Source organism: Squalius cephalus (genome assembly GCF_949319135.1).
Source record: "Squalius cephalus genome assembly, chromosome: 3".
Classification (NCBI taxonomy): domain Eukaryota; kingdom Metazoa; phylum Chordata; class Actinopteri; order Cypriniformes; family Leuciscidae; genus Squalius; species Squalius cephalus.
In genome coordinates, this window is record NC_137124.1 from 7,147,683 (window position 1) to 7,170,469 (window position 22,787).

At 37.4% G+C, this 22,787-nt stretch overlaps 5 protein-coding genes and 1 long non-coding RNA gene across 6 annotated transcripts in view; all 6 read left to right on the plus strand.

Annotated features, from left to right (window-relative positions):
* LOC307156321 (immunoglobulin superfamily member 1-like) overlaps positions 1 to 22,787 on the plus strand; it is a gene marked incomplete at its 5' end in the record, with an annotated part of 516,462 nt that overhangs the window by 372,074 nt on the left and 121,601 nt on the right. The gene's annotated exons all lie outside the window — the stretch shown is intronic.
* LOC307155408 (histone H1-like) lies at positions 2,393 to 3,023 on the plus strand (the record flags this gene model as incomplete). Its single annotated transcript, XM_079866010.1, has 1 exon — positions 2,393 to 3,023. Exon 1 carries the CDS (start codon positions 2,409 to 2,411, stop codon positions 3,021 to 3,023), a length of 615 nt encoding a protein of 204 aa, XP_079722136.1. The 5' UTR covers positions 2,393 to 2,408.
* LOC307155416 (histone H2A-like) lies at positions 3,920 to 4,331 on the plus strand (the record flags this gene model as incomplete). Its single annotated transcript, XM_079866017.1, has 1 exon — positions 3,920 to 4,331. One exon carries the CDS (start codon positions 3,920 to 3,922, stop codon positions 4,304 to 4,306), a length of 387 nt encoding a protein of 128 aa, XP_079722143.1. The 3' UTR covers positions 4,307 to 4,331.
* Positions 5,186 to 5,610, plus strand: LOC307155410 (histone H3.2). The gene has a single exon (XM_079866012.1). The coding sequence runs from the start codon at positions 5,190 to 5,192 to the stop codon at positions 5,598 to 5,600; it is 411 nt and encodes a 136-aa protein (XP_079722138.1). The 5' UTR covers positions 5,186 to 5,189; the 3' UTR covers positions 5,601 to 5,610.
* LOC307155425 (histone H4) lies at positions 9,859 to 10,233 on the plus strand. Its single transcript, XM_079866029.1, has one exon. It carries the CDS (start codon positions 9,871 to 9,873, stop codon positions 10,180 to 10,182), a length of 312 nt encoding a protein of 103 aa, XP_079722155.1. The 5' UTR covers positions 9,859 to 9,870; the 3' UTR covers positions 10,183 to 10,233.
* On the plus strand, positions 17,464 to 18,290 carry LOC307155435. Its single transcript, XR_013820513.1, has 3 exons — positions 17,464 to 17,519; positions 17,840 to 17,888; positions 18,171 to 18,290. It is a non-coding gene; the product is annotated as an uncharacterized lncRNA (long non-coding RNA).

Below are 22,787 nucleotides of genomic sequence, written 5' to 3' on the forward strand. Positions count from 1 at the left end.
AGTAAAGTCATGAGTACTCCCCAAAAATGATACTCGAGTAAAGTACAGATCCCTCAAAATTGTACTTAAGTACTGTACTCAAGTAAATGTACTCAGTTACTGTCCGGCTCTGGCTATCTGCATTAAGCTAACGTTTTGATTTTACCTAACTTTGCATTCAGTTGTTGCAAGCCATTGCGATATGCATATCACAATATGTATTTGCGATATTGTTCAGTCCTTATAGAAGGTTTATATTGTTTAGAAATAAACAAGGGAACATTTGTAAATATATTTAGCCAGAATTATTTTATAAGTTACATGGAAGTAGTAAAGTAAAATGCTTCTGTAGCATTTCTCAGATAGTAGAGAAAATTGTTCTACAGCCATTAGTCTGTAGTCATAATGATGAACTTTATGTAAAAACAATAAATGTATACCGGTATGTGTCTTCATTTACACTGCAAGGTTAATGTGTAAGTGTGTTTGTGTTTTACAGTTAAGCCTGATGAGATTATGCCATATACCAATATACAGTCACAGAGGAATGAAGTCACAATGATTCAATGAAATCAGATCTCTTTTATTCTAAAAGAAACTGGCAAATGAACAGCAAATTGTCTGGTGTAACATGTTTGGAAATTGTTTTGATATATTCCCTGTCTGTAATATTAACCTTGAGTCTTGATTTGTTTTATGCAACTTGATTTGTTCTTTTATTTTAAATAAATCTGCACAGCATCTGTTTGGCTCAGTTAATTATGTTTGGTTCACCTCAGGCAGAGATGGTTGATAATTTGGCAGATGATTTTATCCGAAGCAGCTTACATTGCATACATTTTTATATATATATATAAGTTCAGGCATTCCATGGGAATCGAACCCATGACCTTGGTGTTGCTAGCATAATGCTTTTTGAGCTACAGAATTAAATATAATAATACAGCACAAAGGAGTTTCCTTCTAGCCATGTAACTGTTCTTGACTGCTGTTCAGTTTGCTGAAGCACATTTTATCAGTAACCTGGAGATAACCATAGACTAGAAGGTGTGTTCTTAAAATGCTGTGCATACTTGCCTCTCGATTTGGAAATGTCAAACATGGCAGCTTTGATACTTGATCTAAAAAAATAAAAATTCTAACAAGTAGTTTAAATGTGTGTTTTTCTTCACAACAATATTTAAAAAAATAAAAATTACACAGAACAAAACTATACAGGAATAATAATAATAATAAATAATAATAATAATGTGTATTTAAGAGACTAAGTTTAACTGGTGTGTTCAGTAATTCAGTTAAACCATTGCATCATCTTTTGAATACATTCTAAACTGTAATGAACTTTTGCCTTTTTGGTGCAATATCAGTGTCTGTAAACGCTTCCTGTGACCAATGCACTGCATGCACATCATTTTATTTGCCCTAAATTATTAAACAAGAACTTCAAACCCACTCAGAATGAAACCATGATTGTATATTGCAACCAGTCAGATAATGAATTCACAAAGTATGAATAATAATCTAAAGTCATGCAGTTTTAGCAGTGTACAATTTCTTTAAGCAAACATGGCTGATATGGCAAACATCCTTATAACAACTTGTCTTAGTTATGTTGTAATCATATAATAATTTAAATTGATTAAAAAAATGTGCATCAGTAATTGAGAAAATTAGTTCTAATCACACCATCCAATTACCAAATTTTAATTCTTGTGTTTGTATTAAGGCTTACTTCACACAGTTATTCACCTGACAAGTTTAGTTTAGTACCGAGTCCTTCGTCAACGCGTGTGTGCTCATGGTCATGGAATTGACCTGCTAAATGCACGGAGTTTGAGCTTCGTTCTGGTATTCTAAAGCCATAAAGCAGCGAGATAAGGAGCAATAGTAACTGCAGATAAACATCAGACATAAGAGTCACACACACAGACAGATGTGAGTGTGTGTTTCAAGCTTCACAAAACAACATCTGAATGAAACACTCCACAAGTCCCTCAGTGATCTTTCTAACATTAAAGCCCTTGTCAAAGTGCTAGTTCAAAACCAGGATGACACACTGCATCGTTTACCACTGTTAATACACAAAATTGCATGAAATATACACGCAGCCATGTTCATTACCGGTGCACGCTTTGGATTTGATCCAACGATGTTTAAATAAATGTTCACTTGTCGCGTGTTTTAGTCTTCAATTAAAGTTCAATCTCTCTACTCGATGTGTACGTTGTTTTTACTCTATTAAACTCTTTAACAACTCCAGCTTTATTCCAAATACGAAAGGAGAAAACACAAGCAAAGGCGTTAGTGGAGGAGCAGACACTGAACAGAGCAGGTTGAGTCTACGCGGTTCTCATGCTGCGGTTAAATGCGCTGTGGTTCATTGTCGATCACAGTCAGATTGTGTGAGTCCAGATTCACTCAGAGAAATCATGGCAGAAACCGCTCCAGCATCCGCGACCAAAGCGGCCAAGAAGAAATCAGCAGCTAAAAGCAAGAAAGCGGGCCCAGGCGTCCGCGAGCTGATCGTCAAGGCTGTGTCCGCATCTAAAGAGAGGAGCGGTGTGTCCCTCGCCGCCCTGAAGAAAGCGCTCGCTGCCGGGGGATACGATGTGGAGAAGAACAACTCCCGCGTCAAGACCGCCGTCAAGAGTCTCGTTACTAATGACATCCTGGTCCAGACTAAAGGGACCGGCGCCTCGGGCTCCTTCAAGCTCAACAAGAAACAGACCGAGACCAAGAAGAAACCCGCCAAGAAAGCGGCTCCTAAAGCCAAGAAGCCCGCAGCCAAGAAACCCGCTGCCGTTAAGAAGCCCAAAACTGCAGCAGCAAAGAAACCCGCCGCTAAGAAATCCCCGAAGAAGGTGAAGAAACCCGCCGCTAAAAAGGCAACGAAGAGCCCCAAGAAGGCCAAGAAACCAGCGACTCCTAAGAAAGCAGCCAAGAGCCCAAAAAAGGCAAAGGCGGCCAAACCCAAAACGGCGAAACCTAAAGCAGCAAAACCTAAAGCCGCCAAGCCTAAAAAGGCAGCTCCTAAGAAGAAATAAATCTAACGTTACTGTTTGTTTCTTTTTCTTTTCTCAAAAAAAGGCTCTTTTAAGAGCCACCCACTAATTCACAGTGAAGAGTATTATTTCATCAGTCATCTGTTCAATGAAAGTCATTGTTACCGCGAAGACAATACATGGGCCCTTTATGTTCACGTGCACACACATTTATCCCGTTTCACAGACAATGAAGGCTTAAGCCTAGTCCCAGACTAAACAGCATATTTTAGCTGTTTTAACTGTAAGCAACTTGCACTAACATATCTTAAAATAGGTCGGTGCCATTGTTTTATCTCAAGATGCACACATAGGCCTAATGTTTTTTGTTTTGTTTTTTTCTCCCAAAGGCACGTTTATAAAAGCTACTTATATTTCTTAATTGAACTAAATGTCCTAATCTGAGTTTAATAATTTGAGACGTTTACGTTTAAATTTACAATTTAAACATTTTGATTAAATCAGTATCTGTTCGTAGAGTTTATGTTCATACCAGTGAACTTTTAAACTGCATTTCTTCAAGAGCGACTTTAATTTATTACTATGCTAAAAACCAGACAGTAAAGTGAAAAATGGTAATTCAACATGCTTTACAAAGTCATAAATACTAAATAAATAGAAAAATGTCAAAATAGTGCAAATGAAAAAAAATTAATGACCCATTAAAAACTTAAAGAAGTACATTGAAAGTAGCAAACACATTAAAAGTAGCAAACACTATTGAGAATAGTAGAAAGGGGGTTGGGTTTGGAGGGAAGTTCACTGATTGGCTCGATGATGTGTTCAGACACCAGCCAATAGGAGACTAGTGAGCTTTCTTTTTAAAGTCAGAACACAGCTTTCGAACGAAAGTATTATTCTCTCCGACCCTAATAGAAGAGTAATAACTGTAAGCTACAATGAGTGGAAGAGGTAAAACCGGGGGAAAGGCTCGCGCTAAGGCCAAGAGTCGCTCTTCCAGGGCGGGACTGCAGTTCCCCGTAGGCCGTGTTCACAGGCTCCTCCGCAAAGGCAACTATGCCCAGCGCGTCGGTGCCGGAGCTCCGGTGTATTTGGCCGCTGTGCTCGAGTATCTGACCGCTGAGATCCTGGAGTTAGCTGGAAACGCCGCTCGGGACAACAAGAAGACCCGCATCATCCCTCGACACCTGCAGCTGGCGGTGCGCAATGACGAGGAGCTGAACAAGCTTCTGGGTGGCGTGACCATCGCTCAGGGCGGTGTGTTGCCCAACATTCAGGCCGTGCTGCTGCCCAAGAAGACCGAGAAGCCCGCGAAGGCCAAGTAGACTGACCGAAGCTTCTCTTCAAACCAAAGGCTCTTTTAAGAGCCACCCAATTTCTCCAAGAAAGAGTTTTTGCATTTGTCCTATTTTTATTTGATTTTGTATTGAAGTTCGTTTGATAAAACAGTAAAAGAAAAAAATGGCAGAAGGATGCCCATAAATTGACTGCGTAAATTTCTTGTACAATACAATGCTAGAAACTATACAACAACCATACAATACGTATTTATATATATGTAGAGAGAAAGAGAGATGGATTTCTTAAGGAAACCAAAGTTTTAGTGTCTGAGATTATATTCATAAATCATTTTATTTTCAATGAGGTATTTTTTAAATTATTTAAAATCTGACTGGAAATGCATGTTCCTAGATAAGTTTAATGTTTTATTGTTATCTGGTCTCAATACACTATTTGTAAGGATTTAATGAGTGTTTTATGAAAGTGTGTAGTTTTATTAGCATGGCTAAAAATATTTAAACTGATATATAGATATCAATACAAAGAATTGAAACAACGTGGTTAAGTAGGCCTATGTACTTATCTCAGTTTTTACTATTAGTGCCATAAGTCCAACTCTACACTATCAATAATATTTTAAAAATCAATCACGGGTTTTGCTGTGCAAATTAATAGGCCTACCTGATTTCGCCTATTCTATTCAAAGAGAAACAAAGGATGTTCGGGCGGGAACCACAAACTCTTGTGTCTTCTTTGAAAACAGGAGGCGCACAGCCATTGGCCAACTGTCATTTACAGACGCCTGACAATAACCAATCAAATGCTTCTGAAGCAAAGCCATCCAATGAGCGCATGGCAGCCCTGGGCTTAAATACGCGCTGTGTTCTAGTGAACTATTCAGTTGTTCGTCTTCTTCACTGAAACACAATGGCAAGAACTAAGCAGACCGCTCGTAAGTCCACCGGAGGTAAAGCCCCGAGGAAGCAGCTGGCCACTAAAGCCGCCCGTAAGAGCGCACCCGCTACCGGTGGCGTTAAGAAGCCTCATCGTTACAGGCCCGGTACCGTGGCGCTGAGAGAGATCCGCCGTTATCAGAAATCCACTGAACTGCTGATTCGCAAACTGCCCTTCCAGCGCCTGGTGAGAGAAATCGCTCAAGATTTCAAGACTGATCTGCGCTTCCAGAGCTCGGCTGTCATGGCTCTGCAGGAGGCGAGCGAGGCTTATTTAGTGGGTCTGTTTGAGGACACCAACTTGTGCGCCATCCACGCCAAGAGAGTCACCATCATGCCCAAAGACATCCAGCTGGCCCGCCGCATCCGCGGAGAGCGCGCTTAAATCCACTGTATATCAGTCATACAAAACCAAAGGCTCTTTTAAGAGCCATCTCAATATCTCTTAAAAAAAGCTGAATTTTTTATTGAACTTAACCTGAGTTTAGTTTTATGGCAACCAAGCAAACTTGCTGTAAGTTGATGGTCATAAGTAGGTTTGAATTTTATTAAATTATTTTTATCATAATAAAACACAATGGCAACAATATATTACATGCCAGGGATCAGGAAAATAACATTTTTAAGCGATTTACAGTCCTATGTAAGTGACCGATTGTATTTGCGTTGTTTCTGTTCTTGCTGTCTCCATTTTCCTCCTTTAGGATTGATTTTGGATATAAAGAGGCTGTTTGTGACTGGACCAAAGAAGAGATCTGAATGACACGTTTCTCAGAATTCCTCTGAAGGAAGTTGTTGAACATTGGTTACCTTGAGTGTGCTCTTATTATGACTGTTGTCTAAGGGGGTGTGAACCTAAGGGGTGTGGTTCATTCATTGTGGCTGTTCAGGTGTTGCAACGTAATAAATGACTGCATGCCCCTGTGTGTGTGTGCACGCCAGGCAAACGAAACCCGATGGCTATGTGAGTTTATTCCTCCGTCATGTTTTAGCCGGCTTTCTACCCTTTATGTTACGATGGCAGCTTCAACAGAAGTGTACCAAGCTGTAATGATGCTGGCGCCCTCCACTAGACATTTAATTTGTTGCAGTTTAGGATGTAGGCTATGTATTTCTGAATCACCTGACTATCATTTCTGCAGTTTCATTGTTTTAAATCAGGAGAACCGAATGTTAGTCAAAGTGTTCATGTCATGTAATTATGTTGCTAAATTCTGCGGCAGTTTTATAGTGATCTCCATGCGGATCTGGTTCAATTTCTAGCGGATTTTTGTTACTGTGTGCGTACATCTTAAGAGTAGTTAAATACTCTCATGAGTCATGTATAATATATTGGTAGATTTAATTGCTACTACGTTACATTGTTAAAATATTCCTTTGAGGTAGTCAATGCACGCGTAAGCTCGATCGCACATTCATTTCAGCATAAACACGCTGAATTAGACTTTGAATGTTATTTTTTTGCTTCCTAACTGGTTGTTTGCTTGTTTGTTTTGTTTAAGAAAATTATTTGTTAAAACCACAAATATTACTGTGAAAATAGCCTGGAGAACAAGAAAATAAAAATGGGTAAACACAAAGGATTTGTTTGTAATTTGTAACACCCTGACCTAGACCAGGGACCGTAACAAGAGCTTTCTTCTTGAAAGAGTCAAAAATCAAATACATGTTAACTCTTAGAAAAAGGTTAAAGAAAGGCTATACACTTACAATATTTACACTTGTGTACAAAATGTTTGGCCAGAAACAAAATTATCTTTATCTGAAGATAAATCTTCAGTTTGGAGACCAGAAGGAGAAAATTACACCAAGTCGTCAGAAATAAACCTAAAAAAAATAAAAATAAAAAACATGTTTTGGGATAGCAACGATGTATCATTTTATAATCTTTTATAATCTTGATCTTATTGTACAAAAACTGTTTGTTTGTTTTTTTGTGGCAAAGCCCACACTCTAGCCCAGTTAATTTCAACTGCATGTCTGTTCCAATAAAAGATGGCATTAGGACAAGAGACAGCATCTTTCTGGAAAAAAACACAAATACTCCTGTTGTTTGATTTGGTGGTAGGAGATAATTTACCAACATATGTAGGTTATCAGATACATTGCTTGGTATCTTGTTATTCTGTAGCTTGTTATTAAATCCCTTCATAAACATAAACCCAGAAGGGATAGCTCCAAAAATAATATCTAATTCCTTTGCTGTACTTAGGATTTTATAAAGTGAAAAAAAGAAAAATTCTTCATATTTTAAAGTAATTCCTTGGTCATTGAACTAATAACTGACTCACTAAAATTATATTAAAAAATGAACTATATTTCCATAAATAGTATGCAGAACGTGATGTCACAGTGCTTGCTTGTTCCCTGAAGTGTGTTTTTTATTTTTTTATTTTTTTTAAACCAAGCTTTGAGTGTAAGAGAGGCTTCTCACAGCAGGTCCATGGGTGGAGTATGAGATCCCGCTCCTCCTCTCTGAATGTAATTTGGGCAAGTGATTAGACGGTGCAACCAAACCCTCACACCCACCCATAACTATCCCTCCACCCATAACTATCCCTCCACCCATTATATCCACAGAGGTTAGTTAGTTAGTTAAAGTTTATTTCGGTCAACTTCAAGAAAAAAAAAATAAAGAAAAACAATTTACAAGCAAACATAGAAAACAAACATTAAGTTAAATTGTAAACAATATTTAAAAGAGAGAAAAAAAAGTTGATCGACCGAAAAGGTGTCGGCTGAAGCTTATGCTTATTGCGCCGATCCTTTTTACATAACATTTATTTTACACACAACACCAAGTCCCAAAGTCATCAAGCATACAATGACTAAAAAGAAAAAGAAGCTAAATTCATTCAGTTTTGTATAATGTGATCTTTTTTAAAAAAAAAATTTTTCTTGAAACTACTAATGGATTTACATATTTTCAATTCATCATCGAGACTATTCCACAGTTTAACCCCCTGAACAGACAGACATCTCTGTTTGACATTGGTTCTGATTTGAGGTTTGCTGAACATAAGTGTTCCTCTGAGCTCATAAGGAGTAGATTTAATCTGAAACAAGTTCTGGACACAGTCTGGAAATTTACTATTTATTATTTTATACATTATTTTGGCTATTTTAAATTCCACCAAGTCATTAAATTTTAATAGGTTGGAATTCATAAATAACTTGTTTGTTGGGTGATAATAATCTGTTTTATTTATAATTCGTATTGCACGTTTTTGCAGAATAACAATTGGTTTTATTATTGTTTTGTATGTATTTCCCCAGATCTCTACACAGTAAGTCATGTATGGCACTATTAGAGACTGGTACAATATGTTGAGGGCCTTTGTATCAAGAATGTGTTTTGTTTTAGACAGGATAGCCAGTGTTTTAGAAATTTTTGACTTTATATAGGTTATGTGAGATTTCCAGCTGATCTTGCGGTCAATGATGATACCTAAAAATTTAATTTCATTTACCAATTCTAGTTCAAATTTATCAATTCTTATCTGGACTTTTGTATTTATTTGTTTATTACTAAATAGAATAAATTTAGTTTTATCTATATTCAGTGACAGTTTATTAACATCAAACCATTTTTTAAATGTTTTCATTTCTGCTTCCACTGTGTCCAGAAGCTGTCCCAAATTCTGATTGGAACAAAATAAAGTTGTATCATCAGCAAATAAAACACAATTTAATTGAGTAGACACATTACAAATGTCATTGATATATAATAAAAATAGCTTTGGTCCAAGGACTGATCCCTGAGGAACCCCACAAGTGACCCTCTGAAGCTCTGACCTGTCATTGGTGAACTGCACAAACTGAAATCTATTCCTGAGATAGTCACTAATCCATCTTTGTGCAACGCCCCTGATACAATATATTTAAAGTTTTTTTAATAATATTTTATGATCAATGGTATCAAATGCTTTTTTTAAGTCTATAAAAATTCCAACTGAGTAATTTTTATTTTCTATTGCAGAGGTCAGTTTTTCAACCAGCTCTATTACAGCCATTTCCGTGGATCGATTTGCTTGGAAGCCATATTGATGATCGTTTAATAGTTTATATTTTTCAATAAAACTGTCTAATCTTGTTTCAAATAGTTTTTCTAATATTTTTGAAAATTGTGGAAGGAGGGAAATTGGTCTGTAATTTGAGAATAAATGGCTGTCACCATTTTTGTAGATGGGGATGACTTTAGCTGTTTTCATATTGTCCGGAAAAACACCAGTTTGGAGAGATAAGTTAAAAACATAAGTTAATGGTTTAACAACAAATGTCATAACATCCTTAACTAGTGCCATGTCTATATCATTAAAATCTGTTGATTTTTTATTTTTAAATGTATTTATTATATTTATTATTTCCTTTTCATCTACTGACTAATAATAAATAATAATAATTATTAAATAATAAATAAATATATAAAATAAATATATAAAATTGATTAGGTGGAGCTGAATTACGTCAAACTCGACGTCCAGAGAGGTGGAGCTGCATGTCATTTGATGAGCACCAGTTGGAGAGTAGCGTGTCGAGTGACGTTTAATAGAACCGCCCATGAATTTGGTTTCAACTAGGTCCGCTAGCCGACTATAAACCTCTGTTCTCCAGCGGCAGTTCAGTATTCTGTTTGTGATTTGCATTACACAGTCATGTCTGGAAGAGGAAAAGGTGGTAAAGGACTCGGGAAAGGAGGCGCTAAGCGGCACCGAAAGGTTCTTCGCGATAATATCCAGGGAATCACTAAACCCGCTATTCGTCGTCTTGCTCGTCGTGGCGGCGTCAAGCGTATTTCTGGCCTGATCTATGAAGAGACTCGCGGTGTGTTGAAGGTGTTTCTGGAGAACGTCATTCGTGATGCTGTGACTTACACTGAACACGCCAAGAGAAAGACCGTCACCGCCATGGATGTTGTGTACGCGCTGAAGCGACAGGGACGCACTCTGTACGGGTTCGGGGGTTAAGAGATCCACGAAGAAGAAAAACCCAACGGCTCTTTTAAGAGCCACCCACATTTACACGCAAAGAACAAGTTTCCATGTGGTTAAAACTATATTAAGTGGAGTTTAACGAGATTGAGTTATTGTTTGTGTTTACATTCAGTAATAAAATTTATAATCCTCACTGGTTATATGTGGCAATTAAGTATAATATCTGTTTTTGTAGTATGAATTATCTATTTTGTTTAAGTTGATTAAACTGAAATTATCAATATTTTACTTTCAGTATTTAATACTGCGTTGCATTGCAAAAAATGCGGGAAAATGAAACAAAGAAACATGATGTAATGGGGGATGGTAGTAGGACATGAGGCGATGGGCGGGGAAAATTATTTTTTTTTGTAAATTTATAAAACGGTAATATAATATAGTATAGAATTTTTAACGCATGTGCTGAGGGGGTGCTCATTGACAGGGGGAGCTATATATACTAATAATAATTCAGCAAAACTTGGCTACTAAATATTAAATATTAAATTATTTTAATGATCACAATTAAAGTTTTAATTTTATTAAATTGAACAAGCGCAAAATCCAGCATGCAATCAAATATTCAAAAATATATATTATTAATAAGGTTATTTCAACATATCACGTTATTTCGACATATGTGTGCGTGCAACAAGCAAGATGCCCATTTGTAAATCTGGTGAAGCTTGCATTGATTTTTATTAATAAACTAGTGTTTTCTGACAGTGTCAGATGCAAAGATGAAGTTGACGATCGCCATATTCGTAGTGAATGCGCCTATAGAGAGAAATGCACATCATGGATTACATGATCAGAGAGCCTTTTTCTTTTCGTTTTGAATTATTTCGTTTAAAGACATTTCAAGCTTTGTGTATTTGATGTATTTCTCATGTCTGTGTGAGGCATACACTGAGTTTCATTAAGTTAGGATGAGATGCGCTCCAGTTCACGTGCAATGCAAGTGATCGCGCCTCCATGATTATATTGTCTGTTTTATTTCTTATTTATTAAATCCAGGCAATTGGTTGATGAAAAATTGATTAAAATTAAGATACAATTTATACAAAACGAAATTCACTTTAAAGAAAGGTTTTCTACAAAACAAAACTTAATGAAGTGGTCAAAATCATGTCTGACCCACTCCATGTCTCTTGATATATTGCGCATCTTACTCATGCTGTTCACTTTTTTTATAATCAACATAGATGGAAAAAAATAACATTATAATATTTTAACAAATATCTAACTAAATGCGCTTATTTAATGGCTAAAACAGTACAGTAGACCTACAGACTCTCTATTTGTACAAATTGCTGCACATTCATTTACTTCTGAATTTTGCAAACACAAGTTGAAAGGCATTTGTTCAAATCAAGTTCACGGATAATTGTGCGTGCATTTATTAATCATTATGATACTAAAATCGTAACAGAGTAGGCTGCTATGTGCAAAAAATCAGATGAGCCCAGAATATGAACGCAACATTTTCCTCCCATAGAAAACCATTATAAGAACGCTTGATGTGGCTTAATGCAGATTAGAATGGCCCCTTATTATGTCGAAATAACGAGATATTATGTCGAAATAACATTATGTCGAAAAAACGACTTCTTATGTCGAAATAACGAGATTATTATAACGAGAAATAACAACTTAATATCTCGAAATAGCAAGATAAGTTTTCTCTTTTTTCTTTCTTCAAAATGCGGTTCAGGGCTTCCATAGAATAGCTACAGCCTGAATATAATTGCTTCCAGAAATTATTTTTGGGGGTGCTATCTATCGGGGTGCTTTGGTCTTTCTTGGGGATGCTGAAGCACCTGCTAGCGCCGCCCATGCTCAGCGCCACCTTTCAGTTTTCTTTTTTGCCTTTCCATCATTTAACTCTCTCACACGGACATTAGACTTCCAAAACGTGACGAGGAAAAAGAGGTGTTCGGCGGCTTTTTACATCAAAGGCCGGCCCAACAGGCTATGTCATTTGGGGAGGGGCCGCTCACTGATCCCCCTATGTTTTTGAAAACCCTTGACATGGTTGGACCTGCCGAACGGGTTGAGCATTTTTATATCCTGTGTTGAGCAGAGAGGCACAGTTTGACCAGCGGGAAGCGGCCGCACATGAGGCCGCCGGATTCTGTTGTCAAATATAGCAATGAGACATTTGAATAGTTTATTAATAAAGTGTTTTTTTTGTGTGTGTGTCGGTGTTAGTTAGTTGTTGACGATGCTGACTCGTCATCTTCGCAGTGAACGCGCCTATAGAGAGAAATGCACACTTCATACGGATTACATGCATATGCTAGTCGGTTTATTTTCGTTTTGAATTGTTTTGTTTAAAAGTAGACGGTTCAAGCTCTCTATAAGGAATAACTAATGGAATATTTTTAAATTCGCTAATAATCGGATGACCAGATTGCAAACCAGAATTCAAAGCCGAAAAAGCTTAAGTTTATGGGCTCACGCACAACTCTCTTATTCGTCATGAATTCAAACTTTTCCATGGCTGCGATATAACATTTAATTGCTAACCTATTATTTATTTTGTAAACAAAGCTTTGTGTGTCATAATATTAATGTAAAACAGCATTCATTTTTTTTGGCAAACCACCGCCGGTATACTCAGCCACCGCGGTGGTGCGGTTGTCAAGATTACCGGCAATTTTCGCGTACCCCCTGAAATCAGTCCACGTACCCCAGTTTGACAACCGTGGTATTAAACGATCAAGCTTTAGATGATTTTTTTCCACAGAAAATGAATGACACAAAACCATTTAAAACTTACCATACATTCATGAAATAATAGAATGCGTTATGCAATGATTTAATAAATTATGTTGGTTGGAAGTCTTATTTCTCTGATGATTGGCTACACTGAATTTCTGAAAATTTCTATAGTTCATAAAACGTCTTAAGTGTGGCTAGGCTACCCTGTACCATCTGGAAGCTTTACAGCATGGCCACCAGTTTGAGAACCACTATTAGGCTAAAATCTGTGTTAACGGACTTTACATTTATATTACAAAATGGAGGTGTGAACTTAGATATTAAATTCGATATTTTATTAAGATATTACATAAGAATGGGGTTGCTCATGCCAATATCTTATATCGTTGGATTCTTTATTGGATTATAGGGGAGAGCGGGGCACAAAGTAACGATTTTTGACTTTCTCAGTTTGTGTAAATCTACTTATGGTATTTTTTTCCCCCATATTAATTTAGCACATGTCTAGTACAATTATGTGTTTTTGTTTTATTAATACAGTATATACTTTTTTCTTGATATACCCCGAAAGAATGGAAGTGATACACTCTTAGAAAGAATGTGTCAAAAATGACACAACCTGTGTTAAATTTTAACACATCTGTGGGTGAGCTCCAGGACTACTAGAGTTGTGTTAATTTTAACTCATTCACTGTGTTAATGAGTTTAACACACTAAATGTGTCAGAAAGGTTAACATAAAGATGTGTAAAAGATGTGTAAACATGTGTAACATTACCACATTATGTGCTATCCTTGGCTACACACACTGTGTTAAGAAAGGTATCTAAAATCCTAAACAAAATAAGCATTTGACAAAATAAAGTCTGTGGTTGATTATCTTATTTATTATAATGACTGGCATATTATCAACAATTAAATTCAATCCAGAATAGAACAATACAATTTAAAGCAGTCAAAAAGGAAATGTCCAACATAGGATAAAACAGTTATTTTCTCAATCTCATTAGGTAACATGACACACTTCCCCACCTTCAAAATAATTTCACTTATTTCCAAAACATTTTTGGCTTGATGTACATTGGTGGCCAAGTTTAGAAAATATTAAGCATTTTAATGTTTTTGAAAGAAATCTCTTATGCTCACCAAATATTTTATTTGATACAAAAGTACAGTAAAAACAGTAAATATTGTGAAATATTATTACAATGTAAAACAGCTGTTTTCTATTTGAATATATTTAAAAAATATTTTATTCATGTGATCAAAGCTGAATTTTCAGCATCATTACTCCAAGTTTTCAGTGTCACATGATCCTTCAGAAATCACTCTTATACGATGATGATGCTCAAGAAACAGTTCTCATTATTATTATCAATGTCTGGACCACCCAAGAGGACGTTTGACTGACATGTAACGCAACCAATCACAGTTCGTTTTGTTCTGCGTCATGTTTAGGGGCGTGATAATATATGATGTTGATGTCCCTACAATAACAGACTGGCTGCATCTAATAAATTATTCATTCAAGAACGTTAAACAATGGAGCCGCGAACTTCAAATACTTTTGAAAATCCAGTGTTTAGTTGATCCTGGTAAGCGTTCATTGTCACAGTTGTAAGCACAATACCATTCTTCTTCCACGAGGGGTTTTGGTGTCACGGCATTTGTTTCCAGGCGAACCGATAAAGAACACGACACTCACATCTCCCGAACATCCTGTAGAATTCAACCAATCAGATCGCGACTTTGAAACTCCTGAAGTGTTTCCAGAAAAGTGTGACATATGCATCAGTCCCCTGTTTCCTGGATGCAAACGTGTCCACCAAGACAAATGTGCTCAGTTCTTCTTCAGAGAAGATCGCAGTTCCAACACTATATAAAAATATAATAGGGAGAGAGAGAGAGAGAGGAGAAAATTACACAAGCATCAAATTGTTTTTAATCTCCATCATACTATAATTCAGAATATATATATATATATATATTAGGGGTGTAACGGTACACAAAAATCACGGTTCGGTACGTACCTCGGTTTTAAAGTCACGGTTCGGTTTATTTTCGGTACAGTAAGGGAAAGAAATGCAAACATTAAACTGCAGGTTGTTTATTACTATAAACTTTTTTTAACAATTTGTTTACACTTTTTTAAACACTTTTTAATAAAATATAATAAAATACATATAAAATAAAAAAAGAATAAGAAATAAAATACTGCTGCAAAGTTCTCCACTAAATAAAATACTCTCAGTCTCAAACCAATATCACATAATAAAATATAATGAAAAATATAAATAAATAACTATGATTACAGTGCAGGAACAGAAAATAGCCCTATATTAAAATAATATTAAACAAATATATTAATGTATTATTATTTTTCAATAATCAATCAACATAATCAATTTAAAGATTATTTTTTTCCACTTTTTTAATAATTATCAAAATAAAATATAGTCCAAAGCTATAGTACAAAGCTATTATTACCAGAGCATGTGATCAGAGCAGGTCATTTTACCATTGTTGCCAGCATGACTATACCAGCTCAGCAAACAGAAATCTAAGTTACTACTGAGAAATTTCACCTTATTTGAGCGGACTTTGCTTTTCCAGTGCGTGATCGGTACATGATTGGAGTGTTTGGGCCGTTAACCACAGAGCAGAACGCGCATCGCAAACACGGACTCGAACATTGAGCAGAGAGCGCAGCGGGTCGTCGACACACACACACACACACACGCGCGCGCGCGCGCCACGGAACGGAGAGTGCGGCGGCGCACACGAAGCGGAAAAGCTTTTTTTCGCCATGCAGTCTATTTCATTGTTACAGTGACGACGGGTAAAACACGGGTAAAACCAGAGAATGTCTAATAGGAAAAAACATTAGAATCAGCTGCAGGGCGGGATTTGCGCTGAACGCGGAGACTTCCGCCACTTAATATGTTCGTGTGGAAACACGAAAATGTACCTATGTTCCGCACACAAAATATTGCATTCAGTCATTCGGTACACACGTGCACCGAACCGAAAGCCCTGTACCGAAACGGTTCGGTACGAATACACGGACCGTTACACCCCTAATATATATATATATATATATATATATATATATATATATATATATATATATATATGTAAGTAACACCCTTTTGTCAGCACATTCAAACATTTCAGTTGAACTGTAAACTAAATTATGCCAGATTAAATTTTAATACTTACATTTCCTTAATTCTCTCCAAAAATGCTGAGATTCGTAGGCTTAACTGCAATCAGGGATTTAGGCTAGCCAATTTCAACTTGTTTGCAGTGAAGGGACAGCTGTTTGAGACAAATACACAGTAAGATACATGATGCAAGAAATCCCCATGTGATGATCTTTTTCTTTCCCTCAGTAGTTAACCTCCCACACAGCAAAGGAGTCCGTGGCGGACCCGCCCTCAAGCCGCCAGATCCGCCTGACTGTCAGATTCGTTTTCGCTGCGCTAACAGGATCAGCCCCGCCTCCAGGATCGGCCCCGCCTGCGGTTTTAATCGGCGGACCTAGAACGGATCACATACGGATCCGCACTTCGGACGCGCCTTAACATGTGCCCCGCCCCCTAACGCACTGTCACCTCGCGGACTCGCTACAGACGCTGGGCGGACCCGCTGACCAAACGCGCCTAATTTCAACTGTCGCCATCGTCGTCACAGAATCATTCTCCGCTCTGTGGAAAAGCTAACCGGCAGGTCGACAAGCACAGAACACGGTAAGAATGGTTCAAATATGCTTTATTTGTACAGTTACTTAGCTGTAAAACATTACCGTTCATACCGTTCAACATACCGATGATTTTATTTCTGAAATGATTGTGGCAAACGAAGTTAGCAAATTGTCATTAGCGTAGATTTGAGTAAAAATGTATTTGATAATTAATAACTTTGAGTAAAAAGCTATTTGGATGGTATATTCTTTCTGTCTGGGAGGTTAGGTGATTTAATTAACGTTAGCTGTCCGGATTTTTATCACACCCTGATCGCGTATTTTCTCACCTCCAGTAACGTTAAAATGTCAGGCAATATTATCATGTTAGGCCTAACGTTACCCAACTTACGTTTTTCACTGAATTTCTGGTATAACATGTCCATTTTTGTTTACATTTTGACAGTTCCACCTCCCCATGTAATGTTGTTTCAAAAAAATAATTAATATTATATGATACTGTGTGTGTGTGTGTGTGTGTGTGTGTGTGTGTGTGTTCTGTTGCAGCTTACAGTTTGTTCAAGTGCCACCAGTCTTATTTTGGAGTTTCATCTTTTCCTGACATCAGAGTAAGTAAGATTTAATACTGTTCCAACTGGATTTGTTGTCAAATACTGACACTGGTCCACACTACAGCATTTAATACTGTACTGGTTTGGTTAGTTTGAGTCCATTTTTGTTTACATCATGACAAATATATTCTCCACCACCTCCCCATGTAATGTTGTTTCAGATAATTATTTCATATCATATTAAGATTGTGTGTGTGTGTGTGTGTGTGTTCTGTTGCAGCTTACAGTTCACAGTTTGTTCAAGTGCCACCAGTCTTATTTTGGAGTTTCATCTTTTCCTGACATCAGAGTAAAGTAAGATTTAATACTGTTCTAACTTGATTTAGCCAGATATGTTGTCAAATACTGACACTGGTCCACACTACAGCATTTCAATTGTCAAGGCTTAAAAATGTGCAAATTATCAACTTGAAGATGCAGCACTGGCCCAATGGGGCAGGTGAAAGTTCCTGCAACTGGCCCAAGTATCTTTCACACTGGCCCCGGGCCATCAGGCAGTCCTTATTGTCGAGCCCTGCTGTATAATTATTTTTGAAAACACTAAAAATTTTGGTTATTTTCCACAACTCACTAGTTGAAATGTGTATTTTGTGTTTCTGTTACGTTTCTTTTAGATAAAATGAATAGAAAAACTGTACCTGTCTCCAGCTCCACCTTAAGACAGTAAGTTCTTCAGCAACTTCACTGTAAGTTGACAGTTCATTGTTGATTCAATTGAGTTCAGTAAGGCCACATTTATACTGCAGGTCTTGATGCCCAATTCTGATTTGTTGACCATATCTGAATTTCTTTTATTTTTTGGACCAGCTTTTTTAATTTAAAAGTGACCCATATGCAATTACACCATACACTTGGTGAAATAACCCAAGGTAGACATACTGACCTGTTCTTGAAACAGGAAGTTCAATTTATCTGGTGCTGTTTGTTACTTCCTTCTCGTTTAAGGATGTTTGGTGCCACAAAATTGGTACAGTGATGGAGTTACCTATTGGCCAAACTACAAAAATGATGAGAGAGCGAACGGGGCAGTGAAAAATTCTAAGGAACCTGGACCTGACTGGAAAAAATATGATGCCAGAGTCATGTGGTATGCTATTTTCTTTTTAAATAATCTAAATGGCTTTTGTAAGCAAATATCAAAGTATTTTGCCAATATGTTATATGGGAAGAAAATCCTTTTAATTACATTCTCATATTGTTCTGTTGTCTATAGTTCTACTCTATTAATTTGAAGGTCTACTGAAGTTTAACATGTAGGCTATTTATTTTTTAGATGACTACTTTGTGGCACAACAACTCTTGAAGAAAGCTCTAAATTGCAACACATCAGATCTACAGTCTGAAGAGGAAGAGGAGGCCAAAAAGAAGGCCAAAGCCGATGTTAGTATACGTATATTATCCTTTATATTTTACATTAACTTTTTGGCCTCTATATTTTCTCAAAAACATAATTTAGTGTGTTAGGATATGATGAACCCGACAACCACCACACGTAAAGCCAGCTGAAATATAGATAAAGCAAATTTTTATCCAAAGCAACTTACATTGCATTTTAAGGTACACATTTACATTCTTATCAGTTCTTGCTTCCCCTGGGAATTGAACCCATGACCTTAGCATTGCAAGCGCCAACACTCTACTGTTTGAACTACAGGAAGGCTTTACATTTATTATAATTATTAATAAGAGTAATTAATAAGATGTTTACTGCTTGTTTTTTTCCACCCTAATTTATAGTCATTTCTTGGGAGACTCTGATGAGAGCGAGGAGGAAGATGCTCATAAAAAGAGGCAAACTTTTAACACAACCATCAGCTCCTGTTATTGCACCACCACCTTTTATCCTAAGTAGCGGCACAGCTGCTCCACCTCCACCCATTTCTCCGCCTCACTGTTCACAGAGACCAGCAGAAGAGCAAACCCCTTCTGCAAGCAGGGTCTACAGACCTACCTGGCGGGGGGGGGGGAGATGTGGATCAGACAGTGTTGCCTGCTCTGGTGAGCAATACCTCATTAGATACAAGACTCAAATAGAGTTTATTTTGTCAGCTTTTTTATTTTTATGCATGCTTAGTCCTGTGTCAAATTTACTATTTAACTTTTATCATATTTAGTCAACCTTATCCTGTTTTTGTTTAGTTCTTTTTTTAGTCAACTAAACTTATGGGCATTCAAGTTTTATTCAAGGAAAACTTTTTTTTTTTTTTTTGTCACGCTGTATAATGGTTAAAATTATAATCACTTAGTCATTTTAGTTGAACTTCTGTTTGTGTTTGTGCCAAATTCTTTAGGGAGTCTATTAAAGTCTGTAGTTTTCTTATGTCTCATTAGAACTACAGAAACGCGACCCGATCTGGCAATCTTACATAGCGTGGTTATAGCAGATAAAGGACCGCAAAGCGGAGGCAGAAGTGCCTTTCACCCTGTTACGACTTGACATTATTTTAAGTTAAAAAAAGAATTATGTCTATCCTCTAAAAAACAACAACCTGGTAGCTTCAATGTGATTTCATGACATGTAATGAAAATCTGCTTATGTATTACAGGTGCTGTGAGAAAGAGCCATGTCTCCTGTGCCGCCACCGATGACGACATTACAAAACATGTAATCCGGTGGTTCAACCTGGCATCAGATAGGGGAAGCTCAAGGAGCCGGAGCCCCTGTCAGCAAACCTTGACCCAACAGTAGTGAAAAAAAATACTTTATCATTTTAGTGTAATGTTTTTCACTAAATAAAATGATGTTCTTGGTACAATTCATGGTTGATTTCATTTTTTTCTGTAATGTCTATTCAATGTATACATGTATAAAACTATTTAAAAAATTAGTAAATACATTTATAGTCTGTAATAACCTATTTTGTTATTGTTAGTTGGCTAAAAATTATTAATGTTTAATGATTCATGTTTTATTCAAAGGCACATACATTAATAACTATTCAAGCTTTTATAGAGCAGTCCAGTCTATCTAATGTTCGTCCACCATTAGATTTTAAATATATCTGTAGCTATAGTTTTGGCCAGATAATCAAGTGGGAAAAAAGTGGCATTGTAGACGGAATTTTATGAACGGGTCCAAAACGGACCCGGGCCGGGCATTTGACCGGGTCCAAAACGGACCCGGAGCGGATATGCGGCTCATTCGCGGATCCAAAGCGAAGCCGGGGCGGATGTACCCATTTATGTACGGATACGCAAAGGGACCGCAGCGGTGTCAGACCGGATCCGCGAGCCGCCACCGCGGCGGATCCGGCGCGGTGTGCAAGTGGACGCAGTTTCGGATCCGCTTTCTGGATCCGTTCCGGAGTTCACTGTACCTCCGCGGCGGATGCGTTTCGTAGTCAGTTTGCTGTCTGGGCTACCTGTGCGCTGATAGGCTATGCTTATTAGGCACCTTCCTGGTCAGGTCGGACTCCTTGGCCTAATAATAGATCAAAAGAATGCAAAAATAAAAAAAGTTGTTTAGAATGCTTGATTTGATATGAATTAATGATTTAGTGAGTTTTACTGCAATGCTTACCTGAGTAAATTAAATCTGGTGAGACTGAACACGGTGGTCGGTGGAAAATGGTCCATCTTCTGATTGGTTCATTTGCTGTGTAATAAATATTAGACATAATGCAAAGGTCACTTATTTTATATAAAGTTAGCACATGTAACGTTATTGTATGCTAACAGTTACCTAGCCTGCACATCACTCAAGAGCACTTATGACATATTGCTAATCATTTCAGCAAACTTTCAAATCCACTACTACGATTACATTTTATACGTAACGTTAATCAAATTAATAAAGAGTAGACGATTTTTAAAACACCCTTACAGATAACATTTTGTGTATTGTAAATCGAGTAGCACTGTAAGTTACAATCTAGGTGCGGTCACGTTTAGCTACCATTGCTTGGCGAAATTTTGCGTGTAAAATCCATTAATAAAGGTCTCTTCATTATCTGGAATTTCGTGTGAAAGTGGAAAAAAATTATGCCGATTTTGAATCGGGGTTTCCACGCAAATTCGCAGCATTGATCAACATAAAGCTGCTTGGTTTAGTTAGCGCTTCAGCTAACTTTAACGTTAACTTACACTATTGACAATAGTCGAGTTTTTTGCCCGCAAAATCTCGTCGTAACCTAGCTTTTAAGCCAGTATTAAAATAACAGTAGCAGGAAATATTGTTTTTGTAAATGAACATGAGTAAAAAAAAATAATTCAAGTACAGCGAGCTTACCTCAAGAACCTTGAGCATCACCGGCGTGATTCGGCGCGAATCATCTCCTCCCTGGTAAAAGAGGTGGTTTTCACGAACAGTTTTGACGCGAGGGGTAGTCGATAACGAAGTGATAAGGTACATGTTTTATTTTCAACAATATAGTAAAAACAAAATAGTTGCTGTCGTTAACAGACTTTTATCTACTACCCACACAGCAAAAGGACTCCGCAGCGGATCGGCCGCGGAGGTATCGCGGCTTCCGGAACGGACCCGTGAAACGGACCCGTATCGGCGTCCACTTGCGCGCAGTGACGGATCCGCAACGAAGGCGGATCGCGGATCCGCTGTGGCTCCGCGCTGCATCCGCTCCGCATCCGCGATTAAAACCTTGCATCCGCGGCGGGTCCTTTTGGGACCCGAAACGGACTCATAAAAATTCTGACTCATCTGGCCCGGGTCCGTTTTGGACCCGTTTATCTCATTTTCAAAATCCCTTCTTTTCTTGCTGTAGGATTAACTAAACAATAGGATAAAACCCGAACTATCACTGGGTCTATAGCCTAGGCTACTACAGCAATATAGACCTATATTAAGCTTAAATCTGCATTGCCTTGTATTTTTAACCTAACAATATTGTAAATAGGCTTAACAGAAAAGTTTCAATACAAGACATCAATTTACTGTACACAAATAATCACTACTCAATGGAAATATAAAATTGACATTTACATTTATGGAAAGTTATAGGTTATAGCCTATTCTGTTTTCAAGTAGCCTATGTTGGCTAGGCTAATCTACATTAATTTTGTGGTCAAAACCTAATTTAGTGCTTTATATGCCTAGGTCTGTGCAAACATAAAATATTTTATCTATTAAGCTACAACTTCAATGAAATGCTGCACTATAAACAGCTAAAATATCAGAAAATGAATAACTGGTGAACGACAAGAAGTTCAATAAAAACATGGTTTATTACTCCTATTAATCAGTTTGTCTGGATGGAGGCGGGACACGTCTTCTCGTAGCCCGATCTGTCGCCAGGTTGAACCACCTGATTGCATGCTTGGTGACCTCCGCATCTGTAGCTGAGCGGGTCACAGTATTTTTTCTCACAGCACCTGTAATCAAACAGACAGATATGTTTATGTTTATGTAGCGTCCAAAGCCAAGTATGCTTACACAATACAATATATGAGATAGGTATTAAGGAGATTAAATTTAAAAAGAAACATGACTTAAAAAAAGTTATAAACAGGGCTGTGGTGGTTAAAATAAGAGGTGGGTAAACTATGAATTCGTGATCAGGGTAAGGTGTGCCGCGCCTTTCGCTATCGGATGTTTAAAAAAGACAT